The sequence below is a fragment of the Manis javanica genome, chromosome 11, assembly GCF_040802235.1.
Source record: "Manis javanica isolate MJ-LG chromosome 11, MJ_LKY, whole genome shotgun sequence".
Taxonomy (NCBI): domain Eukaryota; kingdom Metazoa; phylum Chordata; class Mammalia; order Pholidota; family Manidae; genus Manis; species Manis javanica.
In genome coordinates, this window is record NC_133166.1 from 29,609,101 (window position 1) to 29,630,399 (window position 21,299).

The following is a 21,299-nucleotide window of genomic DNA, read 5'->3' on the forward strand; positions in this document are numbered from 1 at the left end:
AAGACCTGAGAGACACCCTGTGACAGAGCCAATCCGTGAGTGACTATGGTGTCAACATCAGAAGCACCAGAGGGCAGTATCTCTAGTTCAGGGGTCTTTCCTGTATACCTGGGCCCTTCTCCTATAGCTCTCTCTCTACTAGGTCTTGGCCAACATGATAGGTCTTTCCTATTACGAAGACCTGGGGCAAACAGGAGATAGACCCTTCCTGACAAAGTATACAGCCACAGAGGGAGCCCTCCATGAGGTATGTAACCCCAAAGTAGACAGGCAAGTGACCCAGGACAATATCAAAGTGGCAGGATGCTGTGTGAAAAGAATCAGGAAGGCAAAAGCCAAAAATAGCAGATGCTTGGAGAAAATGCTAAAGACAAAAGACAAAAAAGAAAGGATTTTTTAAAAGCCAGGCTTAGAATAAGAATAATAAAACCACGATAGGTGTTAATTCTCAACTACAGATTGTGCTTCTGTCTTCTCCATCAACACTGACCTCAAACCTCAGCCCAGAATGGCAGGCTCTTGTCAGCCGGACTCTACTATCCTGTCTGGTCACTGTCTCTGATTACTCCCCCAGAGGTCAACTTCCTTACCAACCTATATATTCTCCTCCCAGTCTTTGGCCTGCTATTTATTCCACCTCAAATTTCTTTCTGCTTTGCTCCTCCTTCCCTGGCTTTCCCAAGCAGACAAGGAGTGCTCTCTTCAACTCCCATAGCACCCATGTATGTGTCTTATACCACCTCCCACAGGATATTATAATTTCTTGGTTTGCTTCCCTCCAAGAGACGGTGAGCCCTCAAATATTTTATCTTTGTATTCTAACAATCTAGCATAGTGTCTGGCTTATAATGTAGTAAGTGAACGAATCAAATGAGGAAAGTAAAGGATGAATGAAGTAACAACCATGTGCCAGGCTTTGTGTCATATACCTGTCTTCTCACCTCTACTAACTTATGACAGATACAGAGAGCAATGTCTAAAATGCAGTAAGTGATCAGTACTAGGTGGCTGAACAAATCAGTAAATAAAGATGAAAAGAGCTTTGACCAATTCAGCAAAGTCTTATGCTCATGAGGATGAAGGTCCCTTTTCAATTCTAAGATTCTATGGGGTATTTCAGAAAAAAGTGTTTGTACAAATTTCCAAGAAAACTTAGAAAAGAGAGAAGGGAAACTAGCATTTGCTAAGGAGCTACACATTTGTTAGGTGCTTTACATGTGATACTTCACTTTTCATAATTGTCCTAGGAAATTGGGGTTATAAACCTCATTTCACAGGTGAAGAAACTGAATGAACATGGAGATGCAGAGCCAAAATTTGAACTTAGGTGTGCCTGACCCCAGCCCTATGCTTTTTCCACCTGCACACTTGAACCTCTGAGAGGAATACAAGCTCCCTTCCCTATCATTCCAGTCCAAGGAAAAGGCAGTCTGAAACCAGCCAAGACTCAACAATGGTCACGATTCCAGAGAGAGGAGCTTTTAATATGAGGTACAAAGAGATGAAAGTCCTGTCTTCCCTTGAGGATCACCCCATTTTCTTTGTAGAAAGGTTCACATGGTTCTTCCTGTTCCTCCCATATGGCGGTAAGGAAAATGTTGGGGCCACTCCAGCTTGGAGGGAAGCAATCTCTCCTTTGCTTTTCCCTTGCCACAGAAGGTCAAGTGGGAATCAGGTTAAGAAAAGATGGCAAGGCAGCTGCCACATGGGTCCATTTAGAGGCCTTAAGATAGATTAGAAAGGGAAGCAGCCCAAAAGTTTACATCCCCTACAAGCCAGTTCAGCAAGTTACAAGCCCATATAGAAATTTCAACCTAAAGTCCTAGCTAGCAGTACAAATGTTCACTTACCTAGAATGTTTTCTGTGTAGGATGGTGGCATTGAACTAAGGTGGCAAGGAATCAGTCAAATTTTGTTTCCCCAAAACATGACTCACAAGTTGACTCAGAACAAATAATATGTGGTGTACAACAAATGGTGCTGGGACAACTGGATATCCACATACAAAAGAATGAATTTGGACACCTACCTCACACATACACAAAAATTAACTCAAAATGGATCAAAGATGTAAATGTAAGAGCTAAAACAACAAAACTCTTAGAAGAAAATATGTAAGTAAATTTTCATGACCTGATGAGTTAAGTCATAAAGGTCAAATTCTCCTAATGAATTAGGCAAGTTTTTTAGATATGACATCAAAAGCCAAGCAACCAAAGAAAAATATAAATATACTGGACTTCATAAAACTAAAAAACTTAGGCTCCTCAAAGGACATTACCAAGAAAGTAAAAAGGCAATTTATAGAACGGGAGAAAATATTTGCCAGTCATATATTTGATAAGGGTCTAATATCCAGAATATATAAAGAACTTATAACTCAACAATAAAAAGACAATCCAAATAAAAATTAAAGGATTTAAATAGATATTTTTCTAAAGAAGATATTCAAATGACCAATAAACACATGAAAAGATGTTCAGCATCATTAGTCATCAGGGAAATACAAATCAAAACTAGAGTGACTTACCACTTCACCTCTACTAGGATGGCTATAATAAAAAAGATAGATAGTAAACAAGTGTTGATTATATGAATAAATAAGAATCCTCATGCATTGTTGGTGGAAATGTAAAATGGTACAACCACTTTGTAAAACAATTCCCCAGTCTTCAAAACCTTAAACGTAGAGTTACTACTATATGATCAGCAATTCCACTCCTAGCTATACTCAAGAGAAATGAAAACATATTTTCACACAAAAACCTTAGGCAATATTCATAATGGTAAAAAAAAAAAAAAAGAGGAAACAACCCAAATGGCCATGTACTCATGAATGGATAAATAGAACATGGCATATCCATACAATGGAACTTGATTTAGTCACAAAAAGGAATGAAGTACTGATATATACTACAACACAAATGATTCTTGAGAACATCATGCTAAGTGAAAGAAGCCAAATGTACAAGGCCCCATATTATATGATTCTATTTGTATGAAATGTCCATACTAGGCAAATCCACAGAGAGACAAGAGATTATTGTTTGCCAGGGCATGGGGGAGAAGAGAATAGGGAGCAACTGCTAATGCATGTAACGTTTCTTTTTTGGGGTGATGAAACATTCTGGAACTGGATGCTGATGATGGTTGTAAAACCTTGTGATACACTAAAAACTTAATTATATGCTTTAAAGGTATGAATTTTATGGTATGTTAATTACATCTTAACAAAAAAAAGTGAGGTGCAGCTATAAAAAGAAGCCAAGTGTACACATTATACATGCACCATCAAAGAGATACGACAGAAAAGCAATTAAGGTAACTTGAAAATCACTATTGCACATTGGTGTTTGTTTTCATAATAACAAATATGAAAAATTTTGAATTTTATTACTATAAACTGAACACCAGCATAAAGAAGATTGAGAGGAAAAATTAATTTTATTTCCATGAAAAACGTCCAAGGATAAATATTTCCTTTCTTCCCAAGAACTCAGCTGGTTGGAAGCTGAGCCCTCTTGAGCGGACATAAGAGCCTCTATGTGAGATTTGCTAACAGCAAACAGATTTGGAAGAATTAAGGCATAGGAACCCGAGCTTCACATGAGCTCCCTCTGGTGAAGGTTAAATGGAGTCTCTCCCAGCAAGCTCTGTCACTGCAGATGGGCATTCCACTGTGATGATGACAAAGGAATGGAGCTGAACTTCCAATTACCAGCATCTCAACCTTAGAAACATTTTCTACAAGTCTTTTCTTGGATTCCTTGAATGAATATGTGTGACTCCAAATGACCAGTTTTTCCAAATAAACACAGCTCATGTTAAGAATATTGAATCACAAGAAAACTTGTACACAATGTACAAGTGAAAATATAATACAATATTTTAGAACTGTGCCTGGAACATTAAAGGAACACTAAATATTTGTTGAATGGATGTTTATAATAGTGATGTTTACTATCTAAAGTAGATTTAAAAAAACAAGGCAAATGGTAACAGTATTTATAAATCAACTTATCTTCATCAACAGAAAGTTGTTTTTCGCTTTATTCCTAATGTACTACCGCATCCTCAGTGATATTTAAACTAACAGTTCAATGGGTATTAAGAAAGTTAGTCCATTATAAGTCAAAAGGATATCTGATTAATATAAAAGTTACTACCCCTCACCTGAACCTTTCTGAAATAAAACCTCAGATTGATAAAGCTGCAGGAATTTGTGAAGTGATTAGCTTCTTATATACCTTATGATTTATTTTAATTCATAAACTAACAAAAGATATAATAAGCTTAACAGTAAGTTGTGCACTCTTTCAATTCTGGAACCCTATGACAGATCCAAGCAAAACATAAATACTGGAACTCAGTAAAAATGGAAATTCTTTCTGAAGCACATCCTAAAGCATACTAATTTACCAATGCCAAGAAGGTCAGCAATTAATTTTATATTACAGTTTCCATTTTTAAAGCCTCTTTAAAAACAGAAATTATTTCTTGGTATCTAACAACTGTGGGTGCTTGAAATACAAAATAGGATCATCAGATGGATAAAAGAAGTAGAAAGTATCTTCAGAGATCACATCTTCTACTTTTTCAGGACACCTCTGAAAGTCTCTGAATAAGCCCACAGTGTGTGACAGTCAGAAACAGTCTCCCTCAATTTCCCTTTGAGCAGTGTAAGCCCTTTCCTTCTTCCATCTTTAAGAAGACATGAAGATGACATGAATAGCCCCCTTTGTATCATCATCTTTTAGTATTTTGATTGGAAGTTCTGATACTCAACTCTCTTTTACTTACTTTCATTAACTCTTCCATGATTTGCTGACATCACAAACTAACATTTTAAAGAAAATGTAGATAGTAGTTATTTGGTCTCTGCATGGAAAGGACTTTCTAAGCATAAAAGCATGAATCAAAAAGGAAAAGATTAATAGGTAGACAACAAAAAATTGTCCTAATTTCTAAAACCATCATAAATCAAATGAAAAGGCAATTGTGGGGTAAATACTCTCACATGACAAGCAAGGGTGAATGTCCTTACTCTATCAAGAACACACACACATCCATGCTGTTGTGTTCCCCCAGCCCCCAACCCCCTGCACTCACCTCCTCATCCATACAAGAAATTGCAAGGTCTTTACAAAAAAGAGGTTACAGCTTTTCTCTCCCAGTTTTCAGGGTTTTAATCCTTTTCTTCTGCCTTGGTCCTTTGCCTCCTACCTGGACACCCTCTTTCTTCCAAGTCCTGTTAGACTGAAGATTTACGTAACTGTCAGCCTGGTCTTGATTTCAGATTTTCCCCAAGACCCAGCCAGCCTCTGAAACGCTGAGTTCTACACTGCTCTGCAGCCTGCAGGCAAGTAAGAACTTGCCCAAGCTCCAGGGATACCTTATCCAACGAAGTCCAGCCCAAGCCTAGCACACTGGCTCCCAGCTGGGCTGGGGGAGGAACAAATCAAAACAGTTCAACAACTGATAAGAGAAAACTGAGACTCCAGTACAAAAATCATCATAGGGTTTGTTCAGGTTGCAGAGAAAAGAAATACCTAATAGCTACCAGTAAGGTTTTTTAATATTTAAACACATAAATAATGAAAAACTGAAATAAAATAAGGAGGTACTATTTTTACCTAAAACAGAAAAGATTTTTTTAAAAATAGTAATGTTTTACGTAAAACAGCAAAGATTTTTTAAAAAATAGTAATGCTAACACAGGGGTCATAAAACTGATGATGGGATGGTAAACTGGTATGATCTTTCTGAAGGTGGCAATATATTTCAAGAATATTCACAATGATCCTGCCATTTGACTCTGTAATCTCATTTTTAGGACTTGATCTTCAGTAATCAAAAATCTAATCAAAGGATTTAAGTATAAAGATGTTCATCTCTACATTTTTGTTCTTGAAATACATACATCCAACAATAAGTAAATTGCAAATAAATTTTGGTTTGTCCACAGTGTGGATTATTATGGAGCCAATAAAAATGATGTAATAGGAGCTCACCCTTCTATAACACTGACTAAAGACCATTCATTGCTCTAAGCAATTAACATATAGTAACACATTACTCCTAACAGCAATAAGAATGGTACCTGTGAGTTAGGTAGGTGCTAGTATCATCTCCACTTTACAGTTGAGGAATCTGAGACACCAAGAAGCTAAGTGATTGGCTCAAAGATATACTGGGACAGACTCCCATGCACTTTATCTGAAATTCTAAAGTCCAAAAAGCTCTGAAAACCAAGTGTTCTCAGGAATTTGTAGCAAACTTATTTGTTGGCAAAACCTGACCTGAACTGATACAAAACTATATATAGTCTTTATTTATCCCACATGGAGTGAAGTCATCTTACTGAAGAAAAATTAATGTGTTTGATATAGGGTGCTACCTCAGACCACACTAGAAATGATACACTATATACACCATGTTATCTTTCTATAATCTGAAAAACTCTAAATTTTAAAATACAAGTAGCCCCTCAGGTCTTAGATAAGGAATTGTGGCAGAGCTGAAATTCAAATCTAGGCATCTAACTCTGGAGTCTGTGCTCTTAAATACTATGTAATATTTTCAGAGACTATGTAAAGACATGGGAAAATGCTTATAATTCAAACATTCAAGTACTTATTAACTAGATTGTATGTGCCAGACACACAGACAAATAAAACTGCAGTTGTGACAGCTGCTCCTAAGGAGAGATTATTGGTGTCAGAAGAGCCTAGACCCTGAGAGGGTTTGTCCTAGACAGAGTGGTCAGAGGGAGTTTTCCTGAGGAAACAATTGATCTAAGATGAGAAGGATGAGCAAGAGTTAACTAAAGAGAAGAGGGAAGAGCCTTTCTGGCAGAGACAAGAGCGTGTGCAAAGGCTCTGTAGTAGGAGGGAAAATGGTGACAAAGGACTCAAAGAGCCAATGTAACTGGAACACAGAGAACCAGGGAGCCTAGTGTAAGATAAGGCTGAAGAAGAGGAAGATGCCACAGGGCCTTATAGAGTAACCATTTGCCCTAGTTTGCCTAGGGGACAGTCCCAGTGTAAATAATATCATTGTCCTTTACTCTCAAAACTGTCTCAGTCTGGATGATAAAGTATATAGTCACCCAATTATAGGCCACACTGAAGTTACATTTTTAACCAACGAGCAATGAGAAGTCATGCCAGATTTTAAGCAGAGAGGTAGGGGAGAAGACGGGTATCATAATCAAATTTTAATTTTAAAGAGGTAACTCCTGCTACCGTGCAAAGGACAGATGGGAATAAAAAAAGGATAAGGCGAATACCTTTAGACCAAGGAGGCTACTACAGAGGACTGGGCAAGAGATGGTAGCTTGTCTAGGGTAACAGTGGTAGGGACAGAAATAAATGGATGGATTTGAGACTTGTTTGAAGATAAAATGAACATAACTTGATGATTATTTGGATATGGAGGGAGGGGGTGGCAGGTGTTACGGATGAGTCCAAGATTTCTGGCTGCAAACTAGATGAATGATGCTATGATTCACTGAGATATGAACACTACACATTCACATGGGCTAGAAATTTAAATATGAAACATCTGTATATTGTTTGTAATTTGAAGCGTTAGGCCTGAAAGACTGTACAAAATAAGGAATGTTGATGTTTCTCTCCATTCACAGATCCCTCCTCAAATACATGACCATCCCATTTCCTGGTTGGATACCGCGATTGTTCGGTGGTCAGACAGAAGAGAGGGTCCCTTAGCTGGTGATGCGGGACAAGTAGTATCAAATCATTTATAACATGCAAATAATGCTTACAACTAACTCCCAAGTACTTTACATTTACTGTTCACAAAGCAACTTCACATACAGGCTCCTTCAAGCCACTACTTTGTGAGAAATTTATAATCTGCCTTTACATTTGAGGACACAGAGGCAGCGTGCTTTAATTACCTGTCCACACAGCCACTAAGTGGCTACTCTTACGCCATACTAACTCCTCTTCTAGTCTCCTCCACTGTGTGCAAGGGACTATTCCAGGTGCTGTAAGAAATAGCTACCATGTAACGAGGTCCTACTGTGTGCCAGGCTCTTAGGAGACTAAAAAAGGGAAAGGGGTGTTAAAAAAAAAACAACTTTATACGTTTAAGGTTGTTACTTTTCCTAAACCACACTTACCCCACAGCAAGTTGGCTTTAAACTTTAAAAAGGGTTCAGTTGCCAAGAAGGGGTGGCGGCGAGAAGTGGAGATGAACCAGGGCGGCCTGGGATCGCCCAACACCAGACCCAGGGGAAATGGGGCGCCAACGGCTCGACCCCAGTAGACAATTGGAAGGGTCTGCGGCCTCGACCCGCTCCCTCCGCGGCTGGGCGCCGCCAACCCCGCACGTGGAGGCCCCGAGGCCCTTTTGCCGGCGCGTTGCCATAGCAACGGTCGGGCCGCTCCCGCCCCCTCCCGTGGGGCCCGCCCTGCGCGGCGCCGCCAGAGGCCACTCACTGACAGGCGGGCCCCTTGCTGCTGTTGTTTGCCAAGCCCGGAATTCTGCCCCTGGGAAAACTTCGCCGCCGGCGGAGCGGCCGTAGGGAGTGGACGGGGGCCGCGCGGGGACAAAGTGCATCGCTGAAACGAAGCCTCTTCTCCCCGCGGCGGGGCTGGCGAGGAGGCGCCGGCAGCACAGGGGTGCCCGCGTATCCCGGTGCGCTCCGTAGCGTCCCCGCTAGCAGATCCTCCTAGGGACGGACCTGAGACTCCTGTCTCGGGACAGAGAAGCCGCCACATGATCCATAACATTAAAACGTCCTAACAGTGATAGCATGGTACTGAGGTGATGGCCAGACCAGTATTCTCACTCGGGGCCCGAAGTCTCGCCGTCCAGCCAGTGGGAGCTGGGGCTGCAAGCTTTGCACTGCCGTCGGTACAGAGCCGGCCTAAAACGACAAAATGAACCGTCTTATCAGTGCTGGGAGCAGGCCTGTGGTGAGGATGTTTGTCCCCACAGAGGGCCCAAGAAGACGCCTGACTGACCACATGACAGTTCCCAGAAATATCTTTTAGCCACAACCCCCTGTGTAACCATGCAAATGCAAGCCCTCTGCAACAACAGAGGCTACACATATGGGCTCCAGCTGTACGCTAATGTATTTCTTGACTTGAACTAGGAATGGCTTCTGTTTAGGTGGGTCCTGGTCTCTAGCGACTATGAGGAAGAAATTCAAGTCTCCTAATACTAGGCTAATTATTTCAGGCAGATATCTCTAAAATTCACTTAATACCCAATAACTTGGTACAGCAGGTCGATTAATTTTATTGCTTAGAGGTAGGTGTGTATCTGGCAACTAGGTCATCTTGTCAGGGTTCATCCGAAAACTCAAAATGGCCATGTTAGGTTCTGACTACTTTAGTTTTGCAAATTTTCCAAGCACAAACAATCCCATCCATGCCCTGTACTGTAAACTTTTTGGGTCTTGACTGACCTTTGTTCTGGTGAAATACAGAATTATTGTCTAAGGAGAGTCTGAAAGAGCCTGCAAGAATTTTCTCTCTGACCCTGCCCCCCAACCCTGCTCCCATCCAAGCATGAGTTTTAATGCCACAATGTCCAACAAAAGGAGATAAACTTTACCATCTGCTTCACTGAACTATGAAGTGTATGGATCTGCCTTTAGTCAACAGCTGTAAAGCCTTACACTCCAGATCCTTACCAAGAAATAACTTTGAACTGTCCAATTACTAATACCTATGAAAATCCTGGTTGAGGGAAAGTGTAGTTACTGAGAATTGTTTGAAAGGAGATAATCCCTCCTTTAGTCTCTGGGTCAGTGAGTCTCAAACCTGACTGCATATCAGGTGAGTTCTGTTTGTTTCTTTTGTGTTTAACCACAGATTCATAGTTCATACTTTCATTGATAGATCCCATGAAACCATTTTTAACGGTCTTCAAGTGAGTCTGATCCCAAGCCAGGCTGGGAACCATATTTTATCCTGAATTAAGTCAGACATCAAAAAGCTGTGTATTTGTACCACTTTCTTCATCCTTGCAAAATTACCTGTACAAAGTCATGCTTTACCCTTATGTTATTTGCTTATATTGAGTGCTAAAAAAAAATACTCATGACACCTCTGCATATACTAGAAGGATTATTTTAAGAATGGTGTTTAGTACATCTCCATAGCAGAATCCTACCAGATTGTCCATCCCAGTGTTTTTCAAACTTTTTGGACCATAATTCACATAAATTATGTTTTACATAATCCCAATACACATGAATCTTACACTTAATAACTGAAATAAGCTTTATAAAATATTATCTATACACATGCTTTATATCACACCCTGATACTTTTTATCTCTTTTTTTAAATCTCTTAAATGCTGGTGTATACCCACTAAATGGTTTCTTGACTCCTAGACAAATAAATTGTATTTTAAAAACAGCAGCATGGCCAAATGTCTTTTTCTGGAAACAGAGCCCTTGATCCTCAAACAAGGTAAGTAGGCCATCTGGCTACAAATGATTGTTCCAATAGAAGGTCTCTGACTCAAGCCAAGCCAATCACATCCCTCTCCCAGGAATTTGGAGTTAGGACTGAGCAATTTCAGTTTTTCTCTAGGTAACTAACTTAGAAACATAGAACATGGTAACACAGAAATCTACAGACATGCTTTTTCTACCATGTGGACTGGAGAAATGCAGAAAACCAAGATGCAGGAAAAATGTGAAAAGAACAGGAAGGATGAAAAAGATCCACAAAGAGAAAAGAGACCAAGAAAGTTCTGACAGCTTTCTATCCCGCAGTATTTCTTGAAATGAGCTGCTTTCTTGCCTTTGAATTCCAGGTAATATTTCAATCTTTACAATAAAGTGCCCTCTTTTGCTTAAGCTAGTTTGTGAGGCTGAGTTTCTGTTATTGCAACTAAAATGAATCTAATTGGTTTATCGAGCTGTTGTACCAAATTACCATACATTTAGTGACTCATACAATCTTTTTTTGGCCCTTATAGGAACCTCCATGCAAGAAATGAATTTCAATCCTGAATGTCAGAAAAAAAAAATCTTTTCCACCTCTTTCCATTATGAAAAAGCAAGCCATGACATTGATCACATTTCCCTTTTCACCTTTGCTTCCAGGACGATAGGAACCAAATTTGCAGCTCAGCTGTAATAACTGTCAAAATTTATGGCTTACAAACCAGCATTACAGCATTCTCCTATTCTCTCTCTTCCATCTTCCCTCATTTCTGCTTTTATCTTTTTCTATTTTTTCATTGTGTTCACTGTATTTAAGTTGCTTCAAATATTTTGCACTTCTTATTTCCTCTACCTTTGAAGCTCTGCCCCATACCTCCACAAGGCTGGTTCTTTTTCATTATTCAGATCTCAGCTCACTTGTCACCTCCTCAGAGAAGCCTCCACAGAACCCCATACCTAAAATAGTCCCACCAGGCCATCTATCACATTACCTAACTTTGTTGTTTTAGAGCACTTCACACCATCGAAAGTAATCTTGTTTATTTTCTTTCTTCCCTCACCAGAAATTAAGCTTCAAGCCAATAGGGACCCAGACTCTTTTTATTTTGTGCTTGCTTCCAGTGCCTGGCACAGCACCTGACACTTAGTAGCTATTTAATAAAAATCATGCCCTTAGTAAATGAAAGAAGGAATGGAAGAAGGAAGGAAAGAAAGAAGAGAAGGAGGAAGACTTTGTAGAACATGGTAAAGTATAGATGGATAGATAAATAGGTAGGTACACTGACAAACAGACAAGTATTTCTAATGTGCAAATGTCACTAACATTTGTAGAGAGGAATCAAAGAAACTACACAGGAAATAAAACACAACTCCCTAAAATATGTTTATAGAGGCACTGGGTTTTCTTGGGGAACCCTTGAAGTTAATGCCTTAGGCAAAAGATTTTTTGTAGTTTTCAAGTGGCTTAAGGCAGCTACATTAAATATTATGACTAGTTACCACAGCTGAAGTCATCAACTCTCAGTGAAATAATGAATTGCAACACCATGACCACCAGCATGACAAACTCTTGATACTGGCCAGGAAACAATCTATTGGAGGGGTCATGACTACACAACAATCTGCTCTCATTACATTCTTATAATTATTAATGTTACTACTGGCAACAAGTGCTACATTATTTATTTAAACCCTCTATGAGAACATCATTTCACAATGTAATATCAAGTTACCTGACATTTAAAGAGGAGAGATCAGAATTTGAATTTTGTCTATATAACAAATCATAGAAGCAATTAGTAGAGTTTGTTCCAAGTTTTTTTGACCCTCTTCTCTTGGTAAAAATATCAAAATTTGAAGGGAAAGGGATGGACTTTAGTTTTCTTAAGCCAAGAAGCAGTTAATTTATGCATTAATTAAAATTTATCTTTGTTATTCAAAAGATTTTTAAGAGACTCTACATTACAAAAAAAATTGTAACTTCTCAGTTTTATAAGATAAATTCAGAGGTGTTTAGATTGTTATGTATTATATTAAGATTTCTTAAATGGGAACATGGCTTTGAAAAGTGATATAATGCAAAATGTAACTTTTTCCTAATAAGATCTGTCTCTGATTACTGTAGGCTCTACAGGTTTATGCAAGTCTCTCCACTTTTCTCTTTCTCTACATTGACAGAAGTAAAACTGTACTTTAACCCCATAGCTCAAAATGAAATAAACATTTGACAATTAACTCAGTTTGTCTGATCTGTGTATATCTGACCCAGCCTTGTCAGATAAAACTAATAGAAGTGAGGTTAGTACACACCAAAATTAATGTTTCATGGATTGAAAGACTTGACATTGTTAAAATGACAATATTCCTCAAATTGATCTATAGTCAATGCAATCCTTACAAAATTTCAGCTGCTTCATTTGCATAAATTGACAATATGATCCTAGAATTTATATGGAAACCCAAGAAACCCAGAGCAGGCAAAACAATCTAAAAAAGAATTAAGTTGGAGGACTAACACTCCCTGATTTCAAAATTCACTACAAAGCTACAATAATTAGACTGTCAGACTGGCATAAGGATAGACATATAGAACATGGAATAGAATTGAGAAATAAACCCATGCATTATTGACCAGTTGGTAAGGGTGCCATGACAATTCAATGGGAGAAACAATAGTCTTTTCAACAAATGATGCTGGGGAAACTGGGTATCAACATGCAAGGAAGGGAACTGGATCTGTACCTCAAATCAAATACAAAAGTTAACTCAAAATGGATCAAAGACCTAAATGTAAGAGCTAAAACTATAAAACTCTCAGAAAAAATATGGTTATAAATTTTCATGACTGAATTGGGCAATGGTTCCTTAGATATGACATCTACAGCAAAATGAACCAAAGAAAAAATAGATAAATTGTACTTCATCAAAATTACAACTTTTGTGCTTCCAAAGACACTATCAAGAAAATGAAGACAATTCACAAACTGGGAGAAAATATTTGCAAGTCTTAAATCTGATAAGCATTAAGAAGCTAAAATATGTTCAAAACTCTTACAACTCAACTGTAAAAAGACAAATAATCAAATGCAAAAATGGACAAAGAATTTGAATTGACATTTTCCAAAGAAGGTATACAAATGGCTAGTAAGAACTTGAAAGATGCTTGACATCATTTGTCATCAGGGAATATAAGTCTAAACCATAATGTGGTACTACTTCACACCTACTAGGATGACTATAATAGAAAAGTCATAGTAACAAATGCTGGTGATGATATGGAAAAACTGGAACCTTCACACATTGCTGGTGGAAATATACAATGAATGGTACAGTGAGTTTGGAAAGTCATCTGGCAGTTCATCAAATGATTAAACATAGAGTTATCATATGACTGCTCCTAAGTAAAACCAAGAGAATTGAAAATATGTCCACACTAAAAACTTATTCATGAATATTCATAGCAGTATTATTCATAATAGCCAAAAAGAGAATCCAGATGGCCATCAAATGATGAGCAGATAAACAAAAAATGGTATGTCCACACAACTGGACATTTTATAAAAAGGAATGAAATACTGATATATGGCACAACATGGATAGATTTTGAAAACATGGTTAATGAAAGAAACCAGATGCAAAAGTCCGTAAAATGTACTTTTCAACTTACATGAAGTGTCCAGAATAGACAAATCAATCTGTAAGAAAAGTAGATTAGCGGTTGTCTAGGACTGTCACTGCTAACAGGTATGGGGTTTTTTTTAGGGTGACAAAAATGTTCTAAAATTAGACAGTGGTGATGGTTGCACAACTTTGTGAATATACTAAAACCCACTGCATTGTACTTTAAAATGGTGAATTTTATGGTATATGAATTATATCTCAAAAACAAAGTAAAAACAATGTTTTATAATTCATGGATTCTAAAACCACACTTTTTTCACTTTTTAAACTCTTTGAAATTGAAATTGGGTTCTTTCTTATAATTGATTACATATTATTATTGCAGATGGCAGTCCTAATATACTTCTGTCACACCTTCCTGAATAACCAAGAAAGTGCCAGCATCTTTGCTTCTTTGTTTTCATAAAATACAGGTAATACTAACTCACCTACCATCATCAACTCTGTGCCGGGCACTGTCCCAAATGTATTTTAACTTATTTGATCCTCATAACAACTCCATGAGGTAGGTGCTATCATTATCCCCACTTCACAAACAAAGAAACAGAAGTATAGTGTGCTGGAGTGGCTTGTCCATGACCACACAGCTAGTACATATGAATCCCATCCAGGCTGTTCTGGTCCAGTCTGTGCTCCTAACCACCGGGCATCACTGCCTCTCTTACTTGGGACTGCTATGAGTGCAAGGCAGCCCTTACCTCAGTCTTCAAGGTTCCCCAATGTCAAGTTGGCCAAAAAAGTAACTAAAGCTAATAATCAGTCTTGTGGTGGTTTAGTGATAAAAACACCATTTTTTTGGAAGTTTGATTGGCTCATCCAAACTCATAGACTTTTTGGCTAAGTCTAAGGAATTTCACAGTCCAGAATTTTACTTAACGAACTCAGATAAGAGGCAGTAATCTCTTTCTGCTTGGCTAGCAAGTTGAGTAAAGGGAACTGGAGCCTTAGTCCAGACCCTCCTCATTTTTCCCCAGTTGACTGTAAGATCAACCTCCCTTTCCTATGAGGAGGGGTGGATAAGGAGCAGGCCCAGCCAGGCCCCAGCTGTGGGAGGGTCAAAGTCCCTTTTACTCATATGTGAAGGGTGTGGAGCCCCTTGGCTTCCCTTGAAGCACCACCACAAGTCATCCTAGGAACAAGTGCAGGGGCAGATCTAAGGCAAATGTTCTCATCACCTGACACCCAGTTTTGCTGATTTAATGCAAAGTAAATCACTGGAAGATTGGAAGGACTGCTGAAAAGTCAGGACTGTCCATCCTGCCAGACTCAGGAGAGAAGGACTGTGTCATTTCCAGGAAACTGTAGGCAGACAGAAAGGCTAGCTAAGCCCTCCCTCTCCCGCTACTACCAAGGCTCTTGCTACACCGAGTCCAGCTGAGGTCCTGAAATACCAGGAGCCTCTTGCAACAAGCTGACCTCACAGATACCCTCAGGCCCCAGAGGCCAGAGTGGGCGTGGAGACTACACTCCAGCCCTCCACCGCCTTTCCACATTCCCTTATGGAGGCTTCAGCAACATTTTCCAGCTAAGGACAATAGCAGTTCCACCCCCTCTAGCTTAGGCCTCAGCCTCTGAGGTGGAAGCCAAATACAGTCTTTTCCAAAGAGAAATGATTGAAGCAGAGAAGACAGCAGAAGACAGGCACAAATAAGGCAGGACACACCAGCTCTAAACTGTTGCACAACAGGAAGAGGGGTGTGCAGAGGAGGTGCCTGGAACACCACCCTTTGTTTTTAGTTCTTAAGTTTTTATTTGAAAATAATTTCAAATGTCTAGAAAAGTCGCAAAAAAATAGTAAAAAGAATATTATATATCCTTTATCCAGAATCACCTACTAACATTTTACCCCATTCACTGTTATATCTATATATGCACATAGCTTTGTATATGTATTTTTCTAATTTAAATATATGAATATATCAAATGAAAATGTAAATTATACACACACACAGTTTTTTATCTGCTTCATTTGAGGGTAAATCACATATGCTACAGCCTTTTATTCCTAAATACTCCAGTGCATATTGCCCCCAAATAAGGATATTCTATTGTATAGCCATAGCACAGTTATCAACTAGAGTAATATTTAACATTGATACAGTAATGTAATCTATTATTCATACTCCAATTTTGTCAGTGACCCAGTAACGTCCTTTATAGCATTTCCACTCCCACTCCCCCAACTACAGGACCCAGCATGCTCTCAGGTGTTGGATTCAGTTGTCATGTCTCTTTAGCCTCTTTTAATCTGGGACATATTCATAGCTTTTCTTTGTCAGTGACATGGACATATTTAAAAATTCAAATCCCCTGTCCTCTGACTTTGATATACCTCGTATTTTGGTTTGTCTGATGTTTCTCCGTGATTAGATTGAGGTTATGCATTCCTGGCCCAATACTGTGTAAATGCTGTTATGTCCTCAGTGTATCACTTCTGGACACACAATTAGTCCCTCATTGGTGATGTTTTTTTGATCACACAGTCAAGGTGTTGTCTGATTTCTCCACTGTATAGTTATTGCATATTTTTTTCTCCCTCACAACTAATGAGCAGTCAGAAAAGAGACAATTTAAGACTACAAATATCCTCCTCCTCATCCAAATGTCTCCCTGGCGTTAGTCCTTCCTACGCTTTCCAGACTTTCCGTAGAAATAAATGAGTGCTTCTGGCGCCACCTATCGGACTTCTAGCATACTGCAACAAGGACAATGAACTAGGGACCCCTTCACATTCCTGCTACTTGTTTGGTGCCCAGGAGCTGAGACGTTTTGTTAGGATGGCTTAGATGAAGATAAGTTCCACTTTGCAAATGGTTTACATGCTCTTTAAGTCACTTGAATCTACAGGTTTCTTCTCCATTTCAACTTTTTCCCTCTTGCAATATATTTGTTGACGAAACTAGGTCACTTGTCCTATGAGTTCTCATAGTTTGGATTTTGCCGATTGTATCTTTGTGATACCATTTAAGGTATTCCTTTATCCTTTGCATTTCCTGTGAAGCTACATCTGTAAGCCGTTGCTTAGATCTAGAGGCTTGATTAGATTCTACTTGTTTGGAGACACTTCAGAGGTGATGTCTTCTTCAATCAGGAGACATGTAATGTCTGGAGGTCTCTCTTTCAGTAATATGGGTAGCCATGGATGGTCACTGCCTAGATCCCTTAATTCATTAGGGTTGCAAAATGGTGATATCCCAATCTGTCAACCCTTCAATTATTAGCTGGAACCTTCTGAAAGAGACACTTCTCATCAACTATTTGGTTACACAGAGATACATTTCATATAGGAAAGAGAGGATGAATGCTCCATTAAGCTAATAAACAAATTTAAAAAGTCACAGAGGCACTGCCCTGGCACAGCTTTAATCATGAAGTGACATTGTCAGTGGGCCACTCCACACCTGAAACTCGCTGGAACAGTGGTGGGAGGAGCCTTAGATGAGGACAGCAGCTTCCTCCAGTGCCAGGCCTTAGTCCTTATGCTGGGGAAGGGCTGAGTCTGTGGTGTTTGTGTTTCGAACCATGGAGAAATCATTTTCTCTATGAATGCTGAGTCTGAAGAGCCAGAGGCCAGGAGTAAACTTTCAGGAAGCTTAAGAATATCCTCTCAGCCCAGTGGGTGAATAAAGGTCTGTTGTTTTTGTATATTAGAGTATAGGCTCAGCTGCTGTAACAACAAAAAAGGCCCCAAATAAAGGAGCTTTAAAAAATTGCATTTCTTTCTCAGGTAATAGTCCAAGAGGTAAGTAAGCAGTTCATGGTAGGTAGATGGCTCTGCTCATGAGAATGTCAAAAGAACCTAGGTACTTTCTATTCTGGTTTCACCATTTACTAGGATGTCACCTTCACCTTAAGGAGTGAAGTAGATGACTGGTAGCTTATCTGAGTTCCTGTCTGGAGAAAGGGTAAAGAGAGAGGATTTGGAAGATGAGCAGTCTAATTTAAAAACCTGTATCCTGGAAGTTGTATACACCACTGCTTCTCATAACAGTTGGCTAGAACTTATTCATAAGACACCATCCAGCTGTAGCAGAGACCATGAAGGTAGAGAAGGGGGTTACTACTAAAATTGAGGAGAAAATGGATACTAGCAACCATAAGCAGTCTCTGCCACAGTAGGAAAGCAGCCTCAAGGGACTGGTTACACCCTCTCAGTTCCCAAACCATATTCCTGTGCAAGGCCTTCAGGGGTTATGTCTATAGAATAAGGTCCTCACCCCCATAGCTCCAGGGCCCATGGATGAGGGCTCTTCCTAGAGACCAGGCATTCTTCTTCTTTTTTTAATATACATTATATCAGTTTCAGGTATGCAATATAGTGATTCAAAAATTATATACATTATGAAATGCTCACCACAATAAGTATGGTTACCATCTGTCATACAAAGTCCAGGCATTCTTATTTTAGGAGGACCTGCACACTCATCAAACATTAAAATACACCTACAACCTATAATAAATCTAGATTGTTTTTATAATTTTGCTTTTTACATTACTTGGCTAGGAGTAATTCACTTCATTTAAAATTGGCTCAGGTTTCTTAGCAAGTATCTCATGTATATAGAATTTTTATGACATAAAAAGCTCTAACTTATGAATTGGTTTTTTAATGAAATTGTTATAAATTTAACAGTTAGTGGATTCAACATATGTTTATAGACATCTAACTAGATATTTATTTAGGTTTTGCCAATTGTCCTGCCTGAGGATTTCAGCCCTGGCAGGTTCACTATGGATTCAGTGAGACCAAGAAACGACAACAGAACATTCTTCAGGTAAAAGGGTTTATACCCGGCTTTGTTCTCACCATGGTAGGTCCAGCACTAGAATGTCTGCAAGCCCCTGGTCCACCTCATTTCTGCTCTTTATACAGTGACTCAATCACTAACAGCTCATTGACAATGGGTGTGGAATCATTAGCCTAGCAGTAGGCCAATTACATCACCAAGTAGTTTAGAGTCAGGTGAGGATCCTGGCCATAGGAACTTCCATTTTTCCCATCCAATTGTAATGTTTATTTAGACTTATTTTTATCAGACCCTGGAAAATCTGCCTATACTGTCTAGGGGATAAAAAAGTCCATAGGCCACATGTGCAGAAAGAGGAGACATGTGCAGGCAGATCTGGCTCTGGGGAGTGGGCTTGCTCTAGCAACTTGCCACTGAATCTGAGTAGTAGGGAGTAGAGAGGCTGTTGTCCCTGGGAACTATGAAGGATAGTACTAAGAAAATTAATGAGGACAAACAGAGCAGAAAGCTCAGAGCAGGCTTCAGTTACTGAGCCAGTCTGGGAAGGGGTGGGGATCAGAGAAGATTTCTAAATCTCATGTTAAGCCTTAAAAGTTATCATTCATCCTTGAGACAAAATGTCTTAGCTTTCCTGACACCCAAGTGGAGCTGTCCAATAGGCTATAGGAAATGAGACTGATTATTGCCAGTATCCATTTTCTCCTTAGTTATAGTAATATCCCAAGTCCCTACCTTCCCAGCCTCCTCTACAGCTGGATATTGTCTTATGAATAAATTCTAGCCAACTGATCATGAGAGGCAGTGGTATATACAACTACCAGGATATGGGTTTTAAATTAAATTGCTTGTTTTAGTTGCAAGCAAAATAAACCAATTCTGGCTAATTTAAGAGGAAATTAATTTACTAACATTTTTTTTAGGCAGTTCACAGGATTGTTAAGAAGGCTAGAGAATTAACCTAGTTGGTCTGTTAAAGAAACTCTTGCTGCCAGAAAGCACCAGGGGCTTCCATTTGTTCTGCTGCCATAGCTGCCATGGAAACCCCACTTTGCCGCAACCGACACAAACACCAGAGAAGTCCCTGTGGTCCCTGCTTTCCTTTTTGTTTAATTACTACCACTAGATGTGTACCTTGGCTGCAAGGGATGCTGGGAAATCAATATTTTAATATATTTAGCTCCTGCAGTGAGCAATGAGCTCTTCCTCCCAGGACTCCTGAGGTGGGACATTCCCCCCAAATAGGACAGGGGTTCAGACTCTACACAGTCAAGATGAATGACAAATATTCATTACAATGTCCTTGACCTCCTAAATGGCTAGTAACCACTGGTGAAGAGTGGTGAAGAGAACTGAGGCTAGGTGACTAGGAATATCACTATATGAAGGATATTCTTGAGGTATTTAAGCCCCTGGAAGTGGAGGGCATTCATAAGATGCTTTTGCCCTAACTCCACCTCAGGCTTGTGTTGAAGAACAAGCTACGTTCATGCAATAGGAGGTGGAGAGCTGAGTTCTTCCCTGGAGAGGCGGCCTTCCAGCTTATTCTTCCTCACCTTGTGTTCTTAATGGTGTCGGAGTCCAGGAGCAAGAAGACCATGGAGTAAGTTCAACCACCTTCACTAACAAAACACTCCAGGACACAATTATTGGTAAAGAAAAGTGCTATTTTTTAATTTGCTCTTGAATGTGTAGATCCTTTAAAATCAATGATACTTCCCCTTATAATATTCCTCCTTCATGCCCTCAACCACTTTGAATCCAACAGCCAGCTCTAGAAAAGCCCTAGGAATTCACCCTAGATATCCAAGAAAGGGGTACAGCTTGAGTAATGGGCATATAGCTCAAAAAGAAGCACCAGCTACTGAAGACTTTCCCCAAAGCAGCTGTTTGACCTGTAAGTGGCTTTGCCCCACCTTGGCCAATACTTCTCAACTGTGCCCCACCACTTATTCCCTTGCTCCCCATGTGGCCTGAGTTTTAGAGTTAGAATCACAATTACCATCTTTAAGGCTGGAGAGCCTTTGAAAGACCACTGTTTTCAACATTCCCACCCAACTTCACAGATGGGGAAACTACACCCAAGGTCACAACAGCTCATAATTGGCAAAGCCAAAATTTATATGTTCATCTCAAATCAGGTATCTTCTACTATACCTCCCTACCTCCAAGAAAACCACCACTATCTGCCTCCAGCTCTAGGAACAACTGAAGCAAGCAGGCGGTGATGATCAGTACAGACAGGAAAGACCTGGCAAGAGGGGGCCAGGCTGACCCTAGCTGAGCCCCACGGAGGTGATTAATCCCAGCTTCTTCTGTTTTCCCATCAGAACGTTGGCAGTGACAGACAATCACCCTGCCAGGAATCTCCTCCTGGCTAGCAGCACTGAATCACATGGAGATACGTTTACCCAAGATCCCAAGCTCCTTACCACT

General features: G+C 39.6%; 1 protein-coding gene across 15 annotated transcripts in view; it reads right to left on the reverse strand.

Moving 5' to 3' along the window:
• STK33 (serine/threonine kinase 33) overlaps nt 1–8,898 on the reverse strand; it is a 197,635-nt gene extending 188,737 nt beyond the window's left edge. For 3 of the 15 annotated variants that reach the window (XM_073216137.1, XM_073216138.1, XM_073216134.1), the window contains exon 1: nt 8,147–8,885. Coding sequence is in view for 3 of the 15 variants with exons in the window: in XM_073216136.1 (XP_073072237.1) it covers nt 5,110–5,121 (12 nt within the window). In the remaining 12 variants the exon portion in view is untranslated. Of the gene's footprint in view, nt 1–5,109; nt 5,381–7,921; nt 8,069–8,146 lie in introns of those variants that run through there. The other 12 variants (XM_073216129.1, XM_073216130.1, XM_073216136.1 and 9 more) reach the window with 10 other exon arrangements.
• Between the last annotated feature and the right edge of the window lie 12,401 nt (nt 8,899–21,299).